Source organism: Bombus flavifrons, chromosome 10 (genome assembly GCF_040668555.2).
Source record: "Bombus flavifrons isolate JBK064 chromosome 10, iyBomFlav1_principal, whole genome shotgun sequence".
Taxonomy (NCBI): domain Eukaryota; kingdom Metazoa; phylum Arthropoda; class Insecta; order Hymenoptera; family Apidae; genus Bombus; species Bombus flavifrons.
The window spans coordinates 13,715,078-13,737,620 of record NC_138451.1 but is presented as its reverse complement, the minus strand read 5'-3'; the positions used below and the strand labels follow the sequence as shown (position 1 = coordinate 13,737,620).

Below are 22,543 nucleotides of genomic sequence, written 5' to 3'. Positions count from 1 at the left end.
GAAAAACCTTTACCTTCCTACCTGTTTAGATAAATCTCACCTTTTCTCTGTTCGACTGTCCGACTAGGACCCAAGTTAGCGAGTATACGCTCCTTATCTAGTCAATAATGATCACGAGACCCCTCATTGCCTCTTCATCCGACCGATCGTACAGAGAGGGAAGTATCCACTTGTCTTGTCACCCCAACATTAGCCGCATCGCTTCGCTAAATCGTTCGCACGAAAATAAACAATCAAATTATTCCCTCCAGCCTATAATTCTTTCATTTTTCTGTCTTTTCTTCCTACTTATTCGATTTCCTTACTCTTTTATTACGACTATTAGCGAAACTACTGCTAGGTCAGCGAGTCGTTGAAAACCGGGATATCAAATACGATATTGCGTTTACCTTGAACGAGTACCAATAAAGTTGGGTGGATCCGATAATGCGTGTTCGTCCATGACGATATAGCGATCAGCTTCGAGGCTGTCATAAAATTAAATGAAGCGTTCCGGGCTCCATTTCCTCCTTCGTTCCTCACCGACGCTTTTTTACTATCTGTGTGACCCGGGGACCTCTCTTCTTCTACGATTTCTTCAGTCAAAGATGGAAACGCTTTTCAAAATATACTGTCGTATTACGACAAACTTCAATGCGGATTGTAAAATGTTTAACTAAGAAACATCGTATCTATCTATCGTAAGGTTCCATAGGCCGAAACAATAAAGAAACTAAAATTTTTATAACGTAAAAGTATTCGTGAAAAAAATTATTCGCAAATTTACGCTGGAAACTAAAGGAGTAAATACTCCGTTACATATTGTATAAAGAATATACGTATTCGTTTACTTTCTAAAAAGAAAACACCGATCCAATTATGTAGTCGTCGAATATACGAGATCTCCAATTATCCAAATAACAACAGCATCGGAATATATGTCAAGATCTTAGATGAGAGGCGAATTAATACATAGCGTCGCATCGGTACTTTTCGCGTGGAAGTATCGTTATGAATATAAAGAGATGGATACAGGTAGAAGAAAGATAAGGTCGAGGACGTGGACGACGACGACAAGGACGAGTTTCGGCGAGTGCGTCCGTACGTATACATTGTAACGAACGAGTATTTTCTGCCGAGCGGAATACAAACTACACATTGACTGGCCCCCCCGCCCCTTTACACCGTGTGGCTCACTCACCCTCTCGCACGTGCAGACACATTTGCGGGGGTAGCTTCGGATTCGTCCCCGAAATGAGAGTCTGCTTTAGTGTCGCGAACGTGTCCGTAGGTACCCGTCGCCTCCACCTCCTCCGACGTTTTCTCTCCTGGTTTCTCTTTATCCTCTTTTCTCCGTCCTCCGTTCAGCTATCGTTCCATCGTGACGTCCTACTCGCACGCGTTCTTGTTACGTATTTTTATCCTTATCCAGAGTGTCCGCAAGGCACGTTCTCTCAGAGTGCACGGAAACGAGGTGCAGGCTGTCGTCCCGACTGCGCCTGCTTCCTGGCGGAAACGCGACATAATGCGCCTCGTACCGCACCCCAACGATGACCAACGTGCCGTGAAGAGGGCATCGGCCGCGATGACTTTTTAATCACGACGCACGCTAGAAGTTCACCCCTCGAACCATGGTTTGCAGTTCTCAGAGGCTCTCAACGTGGTCCATTGTCAATTCAAAACTAGTCTCAGATGGGACAAGTACCCTTATATCGTGCCCGAGTTCTTCTTTATAAAGAATCCTTCGATCGATGTACAAAATTACTACACGTCTACGATTATGTCGGAGCGACTTTTCTTTTAAGAAAACGCTTCTCTTCAATTTTATCACGTCAAACAGCTTCATTTTAAATCAAAGTTCTCGCAAGTATTTCTAGTGAAATTCCTATTACGTAGCATACTAGTGCATCTTATAGACATACACTTAATAATTTTGAGTATATTTGGCTAAAATTGATGCTCGAAATTATCGGCTAATATAATTTGACGTTTGAAAAAACTTCAACAAATAGGACTTATAATATAACATGGAATTTTATGTATTAACACGGTAGACATTAAAAGATGGCTTCGAGTCATAATGAATGCACTTGAGCCGAGTCCTTCAGTCTGCGAGATAAGAAAAACATCGGATATTCAGGACTAAAAAGTCCTATGTAGAAACTGGCGAGACACCAAAGATACACATATCTTCCTCGTTGTGTGTGTTCCGAATGGTTTTCACCGATTAGTACTGTCTTTGAACAAGGAAACGAAAAACTATACAGATATAACATAACCGTACGGTCGAAAGGGCTTCGATTAAATTCAGGACGTCAACGGAGTGGAATGCGACGTATACTTTACAGAGACGATCGGTTGCGGTATATTTTAAGCACTACACTTTTTCTTTTTTCGAATGTTTAACTCATGTTGTCTTGATAACGTTAATGGAATGTAAGTATGTCTAGATGACTTCAGTGAAGGTAGTATTACATATTTGGAGAAATCGTGCTAGGACTTCAGTGAAGAGAACACTGCCGAATATAGCGCTTTCTACCTGTTCTTCGTAATTTGATATTTTATGCTTTATCTCGAAATGCTTCGACTACTCATTCTTAAAATTGGGATATAAGGATAAATGAGGAATGACATACTTACGATGCACACGGCTGGTGCATATTTTTGAATTCAAAAATCAATTCCCTTTCATTCGTGTCTTCAAACTTTCACGATACTGAAGTTTTTATTATTATTCACTAACGATTATAAATTTAACGCGATATCGAGTATCTCGTGGTATTTAACTTCCGATATTTCCTGTTTCTAAATTGCTAGTAAGAAACGATACGCGTTGCAAAGAGCATTTCGACGGATGAACGACAGTTCTATGAAACATCAATCGTATTTGTCTTGTCATAATGGTTTCTCATCGTGTATCGACGATTTGTCCGCTTATTAGTTATACGATTAGCAGGTTGCTACAGCATTCGATTTAGTATACGCGCAGAGGGCGAACACGCCGAACGTACGTTCCAGGATGTAGTCTATAATCGCTTCCTGTGCTAGCGATTGGACGGTAGCAAGGGGTCGATTGTACGTATCCGTCACGTATACACACAGGGGATGTGTTTCAAGGGAAACGATCGATTCGTCGATCGATATTTCCTAATATAACTGCTTTGTTACGATTCGTTTCGTTCCAATCCCATTCTACTTCAAATTCGTGATTCGATATCGGTTTAATTGGTTTAATCTTTCGATCAAAAATAGATTGACCCTTCGAACACGTAAATTACGTAAGCAAATATGTATTTTTTAAACACAGTTCGAATTCGAAGGAATAAGACGATAAAGAAATTTAGATTATTACGATATTATTAATTTATTAAAAAAATCTAAATATAGTATCTCAATATTTATAGAACATTCATAGAATCGAACAAATATATTTTGTGTGTTCCGGTGTAAATAATTTCAAAAAAACAAACCAAAATCAGTACTGCAAAATTATGCAATCATATAGTTTTAATCGCGATGAAATAATCGAGGTAATCGAGAAACCGGTTGGTTCGAATAGCAATTCGAGAAGATAGAGATTTTCACACTCGATCAACTTTTTGTCAGGCCGTGTACCGTTAACTTGGTCCTCGTACATAGACGAACGAAAGGGTTGAATTTAAAATAAGTTGGTACAATTTTGCACACGGTGATAGCCGTGCGATTCGAACGGTTAACAGATAGAAGGAAAAACAAAAAGTTAAATCCTCTGGCGAAATCCAGTGGAATGGTGAAGGGGCGTATCGGTGGGGTAAATGGAAGGGCAAGGGAAGCAGGGTCGAATCAGTGCGAATGGAAGTGGACGTTAGGTCGAGCGATCGTCCTCCACGCGTCCGGCAGCCGGTGGATGAGTCGAGGCTCGAAGACGGCCGAGAGTGCACGAATGTCTCCGAAGCGACGAACCCTCGGCCCTCGGCAGAGCGTCGCCCCACCACATCCAGTCGTACTGCGAATGCCACGCTGTGAGCTTCGCATTCGCGGTATTTCGGGACTTTTCATTTGCTCGATAAATCGAACTTCGTTGTCACGGCACAGTGTTTCCGTTTCGTCGACGATATCCGCGTGAACGATAGGTCGTTAAATTTGACTCGATGTTTTGCAGAAATCGGGATTCTCCGTTGTTTCAACGGTAGTTGTAGTTGCACCGTTGGCGCTGCTTTTTCCAGTTCGAACCTAGCGTAAGCGTGTGCCACACGAGAAGGTACGGTCCGAGTGGCGAAAACCGGTGATCGAGGTTATCGAGTGTTTCCTCGCTGATTTATCTAATTCCGAAATTAACGGAGAGTGTGGAAAGTGCGCAAGCCGGAGAAATCGCGATGCGACAGCGCCGGGAGATGCTCCATTTGCAGTGGCAGCGGCAACAGGAAGGACAAGACGTTCCGACAGCAAGATAGAAAGGTTACCGAAGGAACAAACTGGCGCGTAGTTAGATAGCAGCGTGATTGACTCGAGTCGACCGGTAGGGGGACGCTGTCATTTCTTGTTCGAACATTTAAAACGAGCGCGCGGTTTAGCGGAACACTCGGTTCTGGTTGGTGGGACCGTTTTGTTGTTTACCAACGTCTGTGTGTGGTCAAACACAGGAACGTCGATTACTCCGAGGAGAGAGGGTCGGATAAAAAGGTGAAAGAGCGAAACGAACACGTTCGTTCAAGGTATATAGCGAAAGGGAGAGAAAGATAGAGAGGTAGAGTATAGGAGAACGCGTGCTCGTTGAAGATAGAAGAAGAAAGAACGATCGCTAAGAAAGAGAGGTAAGCAATAACGGCAAGTGGGCGCACGAGATGCATTCCAGATGGACGATGACGCCGCACAGTCTGTAAGACTCGCGTGGTTTCTACGTTCTATCGCGTTTGTCCGTGATTGTCGTGTCAGGACGTATCGACGATCGTCGGGTGGGTTATGACGCGCGCTTAACGCGCTGCGTGCACGAATAGAAGCGAACGTGTGTCGATCCTGTGTACAACATGGAGTCCGACACGGCGACCGACTGGTCGTCGCCGAGAAAGAGCTCCCTCGAGACATCGATGCCATGGAAATTCCGTAAGGATTCATGTCGAACGACGGGGGGTGCAACACTCAATTGGGCAATGTGCGCCCTCTGTATTACCAGCTTGGCTGTGTCCGGTCTACTCGTGTACAGGGAAATAGGATTGGAATCGCGGATCGCCAATTTGGAGGCTCGTTGTCAAATTCAAGAAATGCCGGACGTTCTTATTCAAAGGCTCAAGAGAGAAATTCAAGAACAGTTGGAGGTGCATCGGCCAGCGTTCCAGTCGAACGTTTTTCGGATCAAACGAGACGTTTCCGAGTGCAATTGTCCACCAGGTAAGTGTTCTTAGCCGCGAACGCGGTTCCATTCTGTTTAATCCTGCGGAGGTCGTCGCAGTCTAAAAATTTGTTATCCAGTCGCAATATTTCTGAGATATTTCGGACATGGATATTAAATTAATTATGTTTTATTTTAATTCAAAACTAAACTAACGATTGCTACGGATAGATTAGTTGGCAATCAGAGAAATATACCAATAAAATACAGCGAAACAATGATAAATAGGTAAAATAAGTTTTATAGATATACAGTTGTGTAACTTGCAAGTTATGGGGCATTAGTTGAAATTAGTGTAGTTGAAATAGCTGCGATTTATAACAATTAAGCAAATTATAAATATACCTTTGTAACACACGGAATACGATAAATATACGTTGCGAGAAAATGATAACGGTAAAAAGTTGTGTTTAACACGAACTATTCAGATTTATTATTATTCAGATTATTCGCTTGATGTATTTGTTGTGGAAACGGTCGTAACATTCGTCACACGTGATACAATTGCGTTCGAGGCATAATAATATCTTGCAGACGTTTTTAGAAATATTTTGAGATTGACTCGAACAACACGGATAGATCCACTTTTCTTTTTCTACTGTTTTCTCCGTTAACCGATTAATCGTCGAATTGTCCTTGTTCCGTCAAGGACCCTTCCATTCGCGATTCTTTTTCTGTTAATGCGCTTCTAAATTGTCTCTTTTAACGTTGCAATAATGAAATAGAACTTTGTTGATACCTTTTGTCGTCACAATCAATTGTATTATTCGTAGCATTGCGATAATGTATTTTTATCCAAATAATAGAAATTCTTCTCTTGTTTCGTGAGCTATTGTTTGAACAGGATGCTCTTTGTCAATAAACTTTACGATGCATCAGCGTCATTTAAGAATACACATTCCCAAAAGGATTTTGCACGCATCTATCGGATCGCTTGCTATCTCCGCAGGGTTAATATTTGTTTCCCTTGTACTTCATGTTGTTCAAACTTTTCTAAGCGAGGGTGGTTCGATTTCGTTGACTGCTTTCACCGAACGGAACTCGTTGATTATGCAGCATTTTTCTCGTATTCATTTATCTTCTTCCGCGCGTCTTTTCCCGGTCTTTGACGCGAGAAAAAGGCACGCGTGGTACGTAAGTAAGTACAAAGCCCAGGCTAGCGGTCGTACCGAGATCTCGTTGGATTGTCATCGCGTATACGTATATACACGTATGTCTGTATTCGTGCACCTATAGTCAACTACGTGCATGTGTTGAAAGAGGGAAGAGCACGGAAGGAAATATATACGCGTGTAAAAAAGGAAAGAGAAGACCCAGCTTTGTCTTGGGATGGAGCAACTTCGGCTCTCTCGGACAAAGGATCTGCGATCTCTTGAGTATTTCGATCTTGGAGAATGCTCGACAGAGCGTCTTTTTTCCAAGATCACCCTTTGCACTCTATATGGAAAGGGGATCGTTCGAATGAATTTGCGCCTTCGCAATTTAAACTTTGCATATCCGCAGAAAAGATATCAACTTGCTACGCGCACTTATATTAATTGTCTGGCCAGTTTGCGAATAACGACACCCTATAGAGAAATACGCGTTAACAGCAACGAGCATCTTTTGAAGTTTCTTTTTCTCGAAAATTGTAATTTACTTACCTTGCCTAATTAATTAATCGTAAAACGAACAATATTTGCTAAAACCATGCACAGAATAAAAAAAGTCGTACCACGATCGAAACAACCGCCAGTGGGGTATTATGTAGAATGAAATTCCCGAAATTCTAGCGTTAATGCACAACCAAGTTTAGCATTCTGTTATCCTGGTCACTATTACACGATGCAAAATCGAAAATCGAAGATTCGTTTTGCTTTTAAAGCTGATTCGGTGATTTTTCTATCACGTTCGTAGCTAACTATCGTCGTTGTTTGCTGAATTTTCTCCCAATTTATCTGAAAATAGGATTATTTTAGGATTATTCTTTCCAAAAAAAAAAAGAAAAAAGAAAAAGAAAAAGAAGAAAATAGGTATAAATGACTATGAATTTATTTAGACGCGTTAGTCTTCTCCTCTTTTTTATTCTTTATCGCGTGAAAACATTATCAATCAACAATTTCACTTAGTATACATTATCAATATTGTGACGACAACGTCAATGGAATGCAGAGAGATAAAACGAGTTGTATGCATTTCACACTACACGGTAGCCGTTTTCGCAGGCGTACGTCAAGATACGTACATCTTCTTTGGATAAATCGTACAAAGGTTTGATGCCGTCGCGTCGATCGAACATCGACGAAATGTCAATGTACACTTCGAGAAGTATGCGACGACGCCGCGGCGCTCCCCGTTTTCGCCAGTCGGCATTCTTTCTGCGAGCACGAGATCGCGAAGCGATACGACGATTCGTCTCACGTTCGCCGATTGATTAATGGCTATTATCAAAGATCGAGCAACGCTCTCTGCATCCGCCATCGAACTGCCGATGTATAGTGACATCAGTAAGCAACGATAATTTTCTCCAATTCTCAAATAAACGGACAACGTTGAAATTTGTTCTAACAAAGATTTCATGCTTCTAATTCTCTACAACCGGAACTTATATATATATTCCTTTTTCTTTTCTTTTTTTGGCGTTTGGAAATAATGCCAATTTGGCTTATGGGAATAATGTTCAAAATTGTACTGCCGTATTCGAAATGATTAGATAGAGAAATAATTAGAAGTAACCAAAAGTTACTATGAATGTCTGCTGAAGACTCTTCATTGGGATACATAAAATGTAGCCCTGTGTCTGCAATTCATCCATCCATTAATTTACAATTCTACCTTTGTTCGTTTCTCTGTGTTTTTTTTTCTCCGAATTTTTCATTATGGATTTAGTCAAAACTAAAAAATAGCGTCGGAGGGTAATAAATTTCCCTTATCAAAGTGAAGCTGGCGATTAAATGCTTTTGCTTACCGGCGTATGGAAAATATCGCATATGTCGTTGAATATTCGAAAACGAAGACTGGATGCGACCGTTTTAATATCTTGCGAAGCATCAAACGCTTGTTATCTATCCAGTTCGATCCTCCACATTTTGAATATTCATGAACGTTTTATTTTTTTTTTTTTTTTTTTGGCCGATTCTGCAAACATAGACAACATCGCGCGGAAGGAACATTGTTTCTTCCTGGGAATGGAGACAACGGTTGCTTTCCGGCGAATGAATTTGAAACGAGAGAAACCGCGGGGAGGTGTGTAAAGGAAGAATTTACTTAGGACGGATTCAACTCGAGAATGGAGAGTTGCCACGAAACTATCGAACTCGGAAAGGGAGTTTACCACCGATAAATATAACTTTGACACAGTGGCCACGGAATTACGGTATCCAGACTAAATTATAAAGTTACGAACGTCGGTTATGAGCGGGACTTCCTATCAGGAATCGACTCTGTTTCGCTGGAACGCCTCTAATTTCTGCGTTTAATTACCTACGTAATCGTAGTAATAGAAAATATATAGCGAATAATTTGAAAGGTTCGTAACGGTCTTACAAATTTTCAGAAATATCGTATTTCAAAAATTCTTACGATTATGCTTATTAGTTCGAATAATTAAAATTCTATCGTAAATGCAAATTGTACGCAATAGTTAATTCTATAAACCGTTCGGAAGCCATATACTTTTATCAATCCCACAAATTGAAAAGCAGAGAAAAGTGGAGATGCTACTAACGTTGTTTTCTAAATTTACTCCAGAATTTGTGTCATTTATGTTACCTTTTTGCAACAAAAGGACATACGGAAGTAGATCGTTCGTTTTTTGAGAATTGAATGTCGATACTATCAACTTACGTTATGAAATTAAGATACCAATGAAATGTGGAGTTAATTAGTTTTGTTTCTACTAGACTCGTGTAGCGTACGATATAGATAAGATTTAATCAACAGAATCTATATCTGTTCGCGCTATTAGACAATAAAAAAATGAACGTAATATTATCAACAACGAGGAAATCTGAACGTGATAGTCAGGATTTAATACCTGTTAATTAAAATACTTGGTCATAATTGAAGGGGTTCTCGATCCCTGAAAATAGCAGACAATACCGAAAGACGGGCAAAAGGAACGCACCGTTTTCCCTGTCTCCTTGCCCGATCCGATCCCTATCTCCAAGCTTCTTTTTTTTTCCTCTTTGTGCCAGCCTCTTTCTTATCGTTTCGTCCTTCATGGTCGTCTCTGGCAGCAACAAAGGGAGCGCCGTGGCTCCTGACTCGCGGCATCCCGAAATTGAGATGTGCGAGCTGACGCACGAGCATCATAAATCTTTCCCTCCCTCGTAGAATATGGCATATCTATTCCCCCCTCCCCCTCTTGTATATACGCTCCCTTTTCCTATAACATTCTGCCAACCCAGTATCTTTGAAGCTACGTGGCGTTACACTGTGAACTTCGACTCTTCTTTGCTCTTCTGACGGATGATTTTCGATCCTTGCCCCGATTTCCAACCTGTCGAGCTACAATAAAACCGGTCAGGTCGAAAGCAGATACCGTATCGATAAATCTATTATCGCGTGTACGATAATAATTGGCAAATTTTCGGCTAGAAGGGAAAAGCTCGATGTCTTGAGTTAGGATTTTCTTTTCTAAATAGATCTCGAGAGACTGCTCGGTGTTAGAGGTTGAAAGCCAGGCGTTCTTCGAGAATCTATTTTCAGAGAACCACTGATTGTAATGGTATGATTTTTAGGGCGTTTCTTCGCGCAAAGAAAACTTCGGTCATGAAAAATTTTACAAATTATCTATTATGTTGTTTCGCCGCAAGTAATCATTACCTTTATCTTCGTCTTGCTACGGACGAAAAGATAGGTAAAAATAAAGATACAAAAGTTACGTGTAGATAAATAGTTAAAAAAACAACGTGCATTCAACCTAGGAGTCATTAAATATCATACGTCATACGTTCTATCTCCGATTGTTTTAAGAAGAACTAGGAAAAATTGTCGAATTACAGAAGAAACTCGTAATATCGTTGCTTAACTGCTAGGTAGACGCTTTTGATTTAATGCGAGGCGAATTACTATTTGTGTAAGGGTAAAAGCACAGTCTGTTTCTCGCTGTCTTGGAAAATTGATGGCCGTTGTAAAGTTTTTATCGAGGAAACGCCTTCTCTTCCCTTCGAAATCGATGTAAAGACCCGCTTGTCTTGCCTAATTCAAGACCATTTGTTTGCTTCTTTAAATTTGTTCTTTAAATGAATCCTTGGAATTCATGGGATTTTCTAGTTGCCTAGATAAACGCCAGGATTATGGTTCCCCTCGAACGAATCAGGTTTACGATCTACCGTTAATTCTTTCACAGAAGAGATTTTTCCGAATGCTTCGTGCGTCAAAACTATTACAACATCTTGTTACAATTCTTCAAACCATTTCGTCGTATTTGAAAGGATGTTGGATAATATTTACCGTACAACATGAAAGAGAACTAACGAAAGAATGATTCGCCGTATCGATATATTCGCTTCTGACAAATGCGTCACACAAATTTGTATTCTAATATAGTTGCGGAACGGACCTTCCGGAACTTTTAAGCGAAACTTCACGCTTCGTATAGGAATAGCAGGGAAAAGGACAGAACAGAACAGGGCGGAGAAGCTGTAACAAATTGAATGTTGCATTTTCTACCGACGACGTTGACTTCGAAAGTTCTCGGAAGAAGGTGCGATTTACGTTTGCTGCACGTGCGTCAACCGTACAGCTGCCTAGACTAGAAGTTTATGCTGAAGGACCTCTCTTACCAGCGGCGAAACTTACAGCCAGCTTATATACAAAAGAATGGCTGGCCTTGTTCCTTACGACTTCTCGAAATCTTTTCTCATTGAAGTCGTCTATGCTGCACGGATATTTGCCCACTTCTTCGCGTCTTACGTTTTTAAACGACGAATTAAAAATTTTAACGAAGTTAAAATAAAATTGGTAGCTGCGATTCAAGACAAGAGACATGCATAGACAAGAGGAAATTTAAACGCGAGAAGATATCCAAAATATCAAAAGATATAAACAAGTTAAATTCTTAGGTATTAGATTCCATTAGTTTAATCGTATTTAGAAAAACACGGATTTACATAAAATCTGTAATTTTTATCTTAACTAATGTTGTTCGGATCCTGTCTATTCGAATCTCGCCATGTTCATAAACGAGCTTATTATAGTTTGACTTTCGATTCACCGACACGAATCACATAATTCGAAGGAATTATGTAATTTTTTAAGTTTGATCGTTTCAAACGAATCACGATTTCAATAGGAATTATCATCCTAACATCGAGCAAGATTAGGATACGTTATAAATCTCGGTTTTCAGTTGGCAAGAATGCGCAGTTCCTCATCGTTTTGAATACCGGATAATGGAACAATAGATTCTATTACGACGCGTATCGACAAGTTGGGTTGATCAATGGGATCTTCGGTTAACTTGGATGTTATTCGAGACGATTCCCTTTCGGGTCGAAGTGTTCGCAAGGGTTAAGAGTTAAGAGCTAAATAGACCAGAAGCTTTGTAGCTGGTACTGCCGCTGCGCTCGGTTAGTTTGAGGTTGACCGCTGTGCGATGTAACGTGCATTTAGTGTGTTTTCCTTCGCACCCTTTGAACGAATTTTAACGAATATATACTGGCGTTCGAGGGTGAACGGAAAGTGGCGGGAAATAGAAAAATAAAACGACGGTAAAAGTCCAGAGGAAATGGTGGACCATGCAAGACCGCACTTTAAGCTAAGGACTGGAAGTAATAAGCCAAATAGTGGAAACGTAAACGAAGACGAAAATAGCAGCCAGCGGAGAACACGAATAAAAAAAAAAGCAGGAAATCGTGTAAGAGAAAAGCGAAAGGGGATATAAAGAGAGGAAGGTAAAGTACAAAAAGTTAAGTCGAAGCGAAAGGATTTCGAAAGAAGAAAATTTCTTTTTCGTTTCTCTCTATATGTGAGAAAAGGAGAAACGGCACAGACTGTCGATGCGGCAGTGGCGGAAATGCTTAACTCGGAAGTGGTTGAATTTGCATGAATCGTAAGCGGTCGTTACGTTTCTATGCTTATCCGTCTGCCTTCCGCTCGCTTAAATGTTGTTTAATTAGTCGATACGGCTTATTCGTGTGTATTTACGACGGCCGACCAATCTGCGGTATTTTCTTCGTTTGATGCACGATTACTAATGGAAGTACGTGGTTCGCTTCTGCCGCAAAAGGAGAAGACAGCACGGTTAGATGGAACGCAATAAATATTGGCGATTCGCGAAATAAAATCCAAAGATACGATGTTTCGTTTCTCTCCTTTTCTCAGATATGACGTAAAAGTGGCACATTTAGTCCCCTCTAGTCATATATCTATATCGCTATGTCTTCTGAATCTTATTTCGCCTACTTGTTATTGTCTGGTCGTCACGTAGCGTGTAAAAAGTTCTTGGTCTTGCTATTTCATCGTGGTAATAGAGTATAGTTCGTTTTAAATTATCCTTAATGTCAGCTATTTCTTGCTATATACACGGAACTGACGATTAATTACGTTCGAGCGACGGTATATCAAAACGGATTAAAAGGTACAAGCATGCCGACAACTCTTTTCTTGTCGGATCAATCGCCGGAATTACGGTGTGTATATTAATGAAGGTGTGACCGGCGCGGCGCGCGGTACGGTGCTACGGATTCGAGCGGGCAGCAGGAGGCTTTTTACGAAACACATATCGGATCTGCACATTCGGATCACCGTCAGAGTTCGAATCGGGGACGTGTATCGAATGATACGGCGCTCGATCGACGAACAGAGAAAGGGGAAGAGAAAGAAAGAGAGAGAGAGAGATATGGAGCAAGCACACGGCACACCGCATAATTAGAGATGAATCGTTGGCAAAATTCGAACGCGATCGAACGAGGAGAGGACGAAGGCGAGGGCCACGGAGCTATTTCCCGTCTGATTGAATTCGAATGCATCTGGATTCGTGTGCGAGGGCACGGTACATACATCGCGCAGGGTAATGTACGGGCACGTGTACCGCGTGTACCGAAATTGTCGAATGAATCACGTTTCGACGGACAAGTGCTCGCGATTCCCCGATAACGAATTTGAGACCAGTGCAAACTAATCCAGATCCAAGATCAACGCTTCGATCAGGTCGAAATGGTTGACTAACTTTCGCTGTTTAATCGAAAGAGTAATAGCCCGCGTTCCGCTTAATCATGTTCCAATTAACAATCGCATCTTATTTAGTTCTTCGATCTTAAGCTTATTTTCTTATTCGATCGTTTATTTATTTATTTATTTCCGAAATCCTTCGTCAGTCGTTATCAACCTTCAATGTATACCAAGATTTATCGTAAACGATTAGAACTAAAATTTTATAGACGGAACAAATAGATACGTATGGTAATAGTTAATATCAATTTTGTCAACAGGGATTGTCAACTGCATTTTTTCGATAATTGTAAAAATAGGACATCCAAAGTTTGGTAATTCCAGGATGAAATATTTACGCTATAACAATATTTCTCTATTACAAACGCGAAACAATTTCTCACGCAAAAGGCGCCTGATTTTATGAATTATTATTTATGATTATTTCAATAACGCTGTAACGGTGCTATATATTTCTATTATCGCCATTTTATTACTCATTTCAAAGCGAATTCGACAGGGCGTTATGAAATGTATGTTTGGACATTAATTTATCGGCTATCTTTATGAATATTGGTGGCAAATGCAAAGTTCGAATAATATCTGCTACTGATTATTGTACTGCGTACAATAGAATAATAATATCCTAGATAAGACTAATTGTAATAGTCTTCATTCATATACCTATCGCTTTGATTCCAACACTTTTGAATCGCTTGGCATAAATTATATCGCTATTACGATTTTATTGCTCGTAAACTTTCATAAAGATAAGATTCTATTAATTATTTCTGAGATCAACTCATTAGGCAAATGAATTTCCTTTTTTATCAATAAACGGCTAAGAAGACCATGTTCTTCCGAGATACGGAATAGAACCGTGTTAATAAATAAAGAAAAGCGTGTATCGGTGCGACTTAATGCCATCCTTTAATCTCGTTATTGTAATTCCATTACGAATAAAATAACATTTATCGTCAACGTTGATCGAGATACCGACGATTCATCGTCACGCGTCGTGCGTCGTAAGATGTATAATAAATTTTTCTATAATCTCGAAATCGAAATATTTGTGTAAAATGAATAAATAAAATTTCTTGGCATCGACTAACGTGTCTATGGCACGTGCTGCCACATTTTGGCATGGGAAATACACAACGTGCCAGCAACGTAATTGAAGACGGAAGGGTTAACATTCCGATAATGATTCTGAAATACTTAAACTTTATCCAACCGCACTCGTTAATGCGAAAGATATTACGCGTTATTAAATAACGTTGACCGAGACGTTGGAACGAGCAACTCGCCTTTTAACGGCTGTTAACAAACTGAATATCTACGATTTTAATTACAACGTTCGGAAACAATTTCCGATTCCGATAAAACTTTAATATATTATCATTCTCGTGAATAACGAATAGATTATTGGTTACGAATATAACGAGTTGGTTACACGCGTGCGCTGATTACAAAGAGACGAATGGGAACGAGATCTGATTTATGCGTCGGGGTTTCCTTTCGGAACGGAAATATAGCTTTACACGTTTGGTGGGAATAATTTCCGATCTAAGTACGTGCGAATCGAAAGTCGCTGTGTATGCTCGGTGTTCCGTAAAAACATACATACCGTGGCACCCTTTCCTACTCCCGTTCGCTCGCTCTCTTTCAGGACGATGTGAAATCGTTGAATCGACGTTTCTCGAAATGCCTGAATACGCCGAGTCTCGTGAATTTCATGATCCCGCGGTATCGAAAAGAAACGAAATTCGTTATACGTTGTATAAGTATACAACTATATAAGTAACATGGACGCTTTGCAAGTTGCGAACTCGATCGATGCGTCTCCTGAACGGTCGAATAAATGTCTTCGCCGAACGGAACCGTTCCGTTACCGTTCCACTTCCGAACTGATAATACAAATGAACCTTAATGCGGATAACCTTTGTCATAAAAAGGAGAAATATTTCCCGTTGACCGCGTTTCCGTAGCCTTTAGCCGGTAGAGTCTAGGCAAGACGTATCTAGTCGGTGTGTCTGGCCGCGATGCGATCCTCAAGGCATAACAGTTTCTCCACGGCAGATAGCGACGATGCACGGCGATGCATCTCACGCTGCTACATACTGACAAGCTCTGACGTGTAATGGACCGTTCAAATCCGTCCACGTCGTCGATCTTCAATAACGAGAGATCGTTTCTATGGTTACACGCGATCAATTGCCATTCGACTTGACTGTTACTCGCTTGCCGTGAAACCCTGTTATTGCCTCAACAGAACGTCAAGAAGTGTGTCGAAGTGTGTGCGTGATCTTCTGTTTAGCATGTGCATTCCAAGATGGTATTTCTGTCCGCGGATATAAATATGTGCCACGAGACTGGAGAACCGCGAACGAACGTTTGTATATCCCTGGAAGTTGATGGATGGACCAAGCTAATAATTTCGTTTGCGGTATTCTCGAAATGATCTCGACGAAAAGCTGAGAAAGTACGAAACCTCCGCCGATGATGTATCTAACGAACAGAGAAAATCTTATAGTCAAATGAAGTAACGCGCGATGCTCGGTTTATGTTATGCGTTCAGACACGTAGCGATAACGGAATAACTCCTCTCGGACAAAAATATCCACACGCGTATCGTCTATTTCCTAGAAGAGTAGCGCATCTCGAAACACGTCTATTCCTTTATTAGTCGACCACCTCTGCCGTTGTATTAATGTCGAGGAAACATACTTTGAACGAAAGGAACCGTCTTTTCGTTCCGTTTGCATCGTATTTGTATCAAATTTGACCGACAATTATAGCCACTACAACCTCGTTGCATTACGATGCAAATAATGTTTTATAGTATTTCGTATAACGCGCGTCATACGACAGTATTTCATCGCTTGCTACTTAATGTATTTGAACAGACTAGGTATGCTATACGTTACGCTAGCGTATAATCGCATAAAACAATATATACACATTTCGGATGATTTTTTGCGAAAATAAGCGTATAGCGGGTGAAACTTATTTCATGATATTTCACCTTCGATCGTTTACCGACTCATCTGACTGCGGTCATTGTTCGCGGAACACGATTCTACTCCAGTCGCCGAGTAAAATGCCTTGACGCGAAGGAACGGAGAGATGTAGCCATGTCGGAATGCTTGAATTGCCCACGTACACGCGTATACGTAGACGCATTTATATAACATCGGTTCTAGTAGCCAAAGGAAACTCGTTTGCCGGTTTCACTCTACGGTCGGCGCTGATTACTGAATACGAATATCGTCAAACAAAGTGATATTATTACGGGCTCGATGAGCTTTCTCGTTAATTCTCGCGATACTTTTTCGATAAAATTGTCCTCTTTATCTTTATTACGAGTACGTGGCTGCTGTTTTCTAGTCGCGCGTCTATTCTTTTAACGTAATCTCGATTTCTCGTGTACAAAGATATTTCCTTGTAGATAAACGAACGTCTTTGTTCCTTGCGAATAAATATATGACAATTGCTTATGAAAAAGTATGTATTTCTTATATACATATATGCCTTTTTACGCTAGAATAATGGAAAAGCTGTGTACCAACGAAAAGATTATCACGAATACGTATAAGTCTTTCGGAATTGTTACCTGACTATACATAACGCAGAAAAGGTAAATTACACGGTTGTAAATTCTGAGCAGTAGCAGCAATACTGATTATCTCGTAGTAGTAAATCAGCGCGATAGCAAAGACGCGATGTTACATAAAATATATGAAATTTAGAAAGAACGGGGGACTGTACTATCGCTTAAGAACTCAATTATTAAACGATGTACGAGGGTGTACATCTATATTCAATGCACTCTATTTTAAAGCGGAATTAGATCTACTTCGTAGTACGTAGCGTGTTACTCCCACGAGTAGATCTATGATATTATGCAAATAACAAATAACCTGAACTCATAATCGTCATTCGATGCACGAATGAACATTCTTTGCCTACGTGAACCGCATTGCGCGTAGAATTTCTCTGCTTGCGCGTACACTATGCATTTTCTACGTTTATCGACATTTGCGTAAATGAAAGACAAATTAACTTCGTGAAAGGGAAAGTTTGCCCCGTTTAACGTTACTTTTCCTATAAAACAAACGTTAATTGGAAAGCGATTCTACAGACGCAATAGAAAAAGAAAAAGCAAAGAGACGGATGCTGTTCGCCACGTTCGTGCAAATAGTCTTTTGCAAAGAATCTTTTGCGAAGGAAGAGTTAGCAGCGAGTAAAAATGAGAGTCGCTACAACACTGATTCGTTTCACATTGTTAACGATTATCGTCGAAAAGTTTTATGATCGATGCGTCGAGAATAAAAACGAATTAAGCGACCGTTAAACAGAGGGTTAATTTAAACTCCAGAGTGTCTATAATTTAGAGTGAAATTTTTGAAGAAAGTATCAATTTTGAGCTGAAAACAGGTATTTTTAATAGCCGCGGCCCAGCGATTTCAATAGCTAATAACCTACTTTTCACACGATCCAAAACGGTCGAGTCTATCCATAATGAAATAGATTCTCGATTTAACATTCGAGATAGATATAAATGTTCGTCTATTCGATTCGATTACATCAGCGAGATAACAAAAGAAGGATCTATAGGAAGAGCTATTTGTAGAGGCAATCGATATCATCCTAGATATGAAGAAACATCCTCAGCGTCGGTTCCCTTTCTAACATATTCGCGTCAAAGGGACGATATTATACGAACATAGATATACCGCTTGCAAACGATGAAATATTGGAAAATATACGAGTCCACTGAATATTACCGAGCTGTGAAATGCATATTTGCAAGATTTATATATCGATCCCATTCCCCGTCGATGATTTATATCCGAAGAATTCAATGTATCGTAAACAATAGGGGAATACGATCCGTGAACGTGATATATTTATTATTCGAACAAGTTTCCCGACGATTCGTCAATCTGCAGTGAAAAACAGCCAGTGAAGAACGTGGACAGATCCCGTGTGGAAAATGCATTTTCACGCCAACAGGAGATGAGCTTAACGTGATTAATTGCAGCGAAACGCGTTTAGTCTCGAACGCTCGATAGTCCAAGCGACAAAACTATCTCTAACCCAGTACCAACTAACGGGGGTAATTCACTTTACGAAACCGTAGATACCTTGGTTCGTTGCGGGACTGAATGTTCTCCGAGATTCGAGTGGCGCCAACCTTCTCGTAGCTTCGGCGAAAACTATACTTACTATGCTTTCGTTCCAAGTCGTTCGACTATAAACCACATTCTACGAACGAGCCGTGCGTGTGCGCAATGGAGATCTTTTGTTTTTACATCGGACCATCAATCTAGACAATCGAATTTCTTTGTTGCCACCGTTTGTCGAGCAAAATCGATGAACGAGGGCCGTTTCCACAAACGAATACATACTATTCGTCGTGCTCCGCGATGTAGCGAATAAGCTCGTAAAAAGGGCAGTTGTACAGAATTCTGCTTGAGCTGGCCGATAGTAGACGACTAGTAGTATCTTTTGTCAAAGCAGATACATACTATGTACTTGTGAATTTCCATCTTTATCGCGTTTGTCGAGATAAAGTCGTTCTCTTTGTTTGGAACGTGCGTTGGATCGGATAATTAAATTTTTGTATTATCGTTTGCTATTCGTTTCAGCTGTCCCGAAGGAATAACGTCAAATGTCGTCAAACGTTGAAATTGGGGCATTAAGCGACCGAATTTATAATATTGACATTTTCAATCAGTGGAAATTCGAAGCTTGAAAATTTAATTTATACCGAACGCACTATTCAACGTAGTACAAAAAATTCGTGGTAAAATAACCAACGATATATCCCTTCGGTAAAAAAGAACATTCCTCGTGTCAAACATCGTTAGCTTCTCCAATTAAACATATGTTACCAATTATATCCGTCAACGTTGCTTTCTGAAATTACATCGACCGTATTAGTCAGCCGTTTTTTTCGTCGGTTCGGAAGGCTGGTAAAAAGATAAATTAGTAAGTCGCGAGGGATAAAGGTCGCATAAGGGAAAACGAAAAATGTACACACGAGAGAGAGAAGAAAAAAAAGAAGGTGACATGAAAGTTGCGTAAACCATAAAGTAGGGTGAGCCGTTGGGACCATTAAAACTCTTGGTTCTCTGTTATCTTCGAATCGATGACGATGTCTGAGCGTGTTTTTAAACGCTCGAGCTCGTCGCTCATTTCCTTTCTACGGGAATAAAGACAAAGGACTTTACTGTTTAAGCATTCCCTCATCTCCGGCAAACCATTAACCGTTGTCTCTCGATTTAATACGTTTAGCTAACAACGAAATCGAATAAACGAGAAAGGGAAAAAGAAAGAACGGAAGAAAGAAGGAAAAAAAAACTCTACCTTCGATTACACGCGAGAATAAATTGTGAATAAAGGGAGCGAAGTAACGACGTGTGAACCAGAAGAGGTCGAAAGGCATCGTACAGCCTTTCTAGCAGCCTTTCCAACAGCCTGTCGATTCGTATCTACATGAGCACACAAGTAAACCTCATTTTCCACGTACTCGCATTCGCTGGCGACCACCCTTTATGTACTTCCATTTACGCTTAAAGCGGCATCCAATTATCGCGAATCTTTAGAAGAGAATTTGCCGAGTATACGTGCAAGAGCAGAGCAAAGCACCACGATTATATCGGGACAAAATTGTTTTCAATTTTCATTTGCCGTTACGTTTTTATCGCGACTTTCCGTCTCCTAACGCTTGTACTTCCGCTCGTTAATCTACGTATTTCCATATGTCTATCGTACGTGTTCGTTAAAAATTCGAACGTAGGAATACGTGCAATGGCAAGAAAACGTTTCGTTAAAATAATTTAAATTAAAATTTACACCGTCGTACCATCGAAGCGTACTCGAGTCGCAAAATAGGGCAGCGACTGGACGGAAACCGCTTTAACCCTCATCAGTCCCTTGTGTCAATTCGACGCCTTGCGATAAACGTGAAATGCTTCGTTTATTTATTATCTCCGAACAGAGCGAATTATCTCTGTTTATATATGGAAATTTCATTTATTATTTTCGATGGAAAAATTTACAAATTCAACTATCTTCTCGTGATATTAACTTCCCACCCATCCGCGTTGATTCGATATCAACGCGCAAGTCAAACTGAGAAAACGCGAAACGAACAGAGCTTAGATTTTCAAACCAACGAACAAATATTCGATATCGTCGCTTACTTATGTAGAAATATAGGTGTGCGTTTCCGGCCAGAACCTTGCCGATTAATAATCGCGAAACGGTGCGGCTGCCAACGATGGCAAAGAAAAACGCAAAGGTTTTCCGCCTTCGACGATTTCTTGCAGATCGCTGCGACTCAGCCTGTATCGTGGGAGGCGAATTAAAGATCGTCGTAAAAGAAGAAACGAAAATAGAGAAAACGGCTGGTATAAATGGTCGAAACGAGTGACGAGATGGTGGCGCAGGGCGAGGGACGGAGATGGAGAAAAAAGAAAATTAGAAGGGAAGAGAAATAGAAAAGGCAGAGTGTGCCACGTGTACGAGGCATCGATCCCCCGGCGACACCGGTACACGCCCCGTTATTCCGTTCGTCTTTAACGAGCTCTCATTATCGCTAGATTATCGTACAAGAGGATTTGACGTCGTAATGGGCAGCAATGAATCCATTGACAACGTCGACGAACTAATGATGCTCGTCATTCACCGGCAATCGTCGTCGACATTGAGGTGCCGCCTTGTCGCTTGTCTCGTATCTGCTGATCGCTTCTCGTCCCTACTTCTTTTTCCTCCCTCTGCTTCTAATATCCCGCGTCTTTTTCTTCCTTCGAATTATCTTTGTCCTGTTCTGTTTTTGTTCCGTCATTTTTTTCCTTTTTGGTTTTTCATTCGCGCTCTTTGTCCCACGCCTGCTTAATTTTCTCTTCTTTTTCCCAGCCGTTCCCCTTTCGTAATTTACTTTTTCGCACGTTCCGCTCGTTGTATCCTTACACGTGCTTCTTTCTCCCGTTGCTCTCATTTCCCAACGTTTTTGCACGTTTATTCTCTTACCATTGCATCGATTTTCTATTCGCGTTTGGTTAGTAGTTATTTCTACGTTTCAGTTCCTTTATAAAATTCACGAATCATCGTAAATGCTCGTGGTCCGTGCTTCAGATCGTAGACGACAGAACTTGCGAAACGACGTAATAATTCACGAAAGATAGATACCGTTTTATTTAGTCGAACAAGGGATTAAAAATAATGAATTACGAAGCAAGCGTTATTTTCCATCGCGTCATTGTTCCCCGAATCAGCCTGATAATCGCAACTTTCGCCGAGCTCTCTGCAGCTCATTAACCTGTTCTTGGCGCATAGATCTGCCGTTAATCCGATCGACGTATACATGATATATTACTTATCCACGTTCGTTTCGTCAAAGCTCGGTCGTGTTACCATCGGTGGACTCGCCACCGCTCCCACATCGCTGCTGCGCCGTGATTCGTGCTTCGTCGTCATGCCAATGCATACCTTCTCGCTTTCTCGTTGACGAGTACATGTGCACGCGCATGAATTGCTGCGTGTATCGTGCCTGTAAGATAACTGCTATCAGATCCTCTTCCACGTGCCATCCACGTATCACGATCGAACGCGTTAGAAATAAAAAGAGAGGCAAAGAGCAAAAAGTTACACGCTCGAAGCTCGCGCAACGAGTTGCTTCTACGTGGTTACCTGTGTTGTTACGCGTCAAGAAGTCTGTAATCTTCCATTTCATCAGCTTTTCGAATCGACATTGTATTACGAAGAGCGACGAATGAAAGTGCTTTTGACGAGAAGAGTCGTAAGTGGCAGGGAAGAAGCCTCGCGTAATAATAGAAACACTTCACCAAAGAACAAGCTTTTATCCATATAAATAACGTTATTGCGTCTTAAACGCATCCCTTTGCGTCGGTTTCCTGTACTCTAAAATTTTACTTTGTAAATCACCACTCGCAACTTTTACTTCGTGAATCCCCGTTATGTCGCCTATGTCACAAACATTGTGAAAGCCTGCAAACACCTAGTTTGTAACGCGTCAAGGCAATCACCGTG

The 22,543-nt window shown here is 40.8% G+C and overlaps 1 protein-coding gene across 24 annotated transcripts in view; it reads left to right on the top strand.

Moving 5' to 3' along the window:
• The first annotated feature begins 3,946 nt into the window (after positions 1 to 3,946).
• LOC138184512 (collagen alpha chain CG42342) overlaps positions 3,947 to 22,543 on the top strand; it is a 118,218-nt gene continuing 99,621 nt past the window's right edge. For all 24 annotated transcript variants that reach the window (XM_069122563.1, XM_069122555.1, XM_069122552.1 and 21 more), the window contains exon 1: positions 3,947 to 5,346. In XM_069122563.1, the coding sequence (XP_068978664.1) occupies positions 4,986 to 5,346 (361 nt within the window). In that variant the 5' untranslated portion in view covers positions 3,947 to 4,985. The remainder of the gene's footprint in view (positions 5,347 to 22,543) is intronic.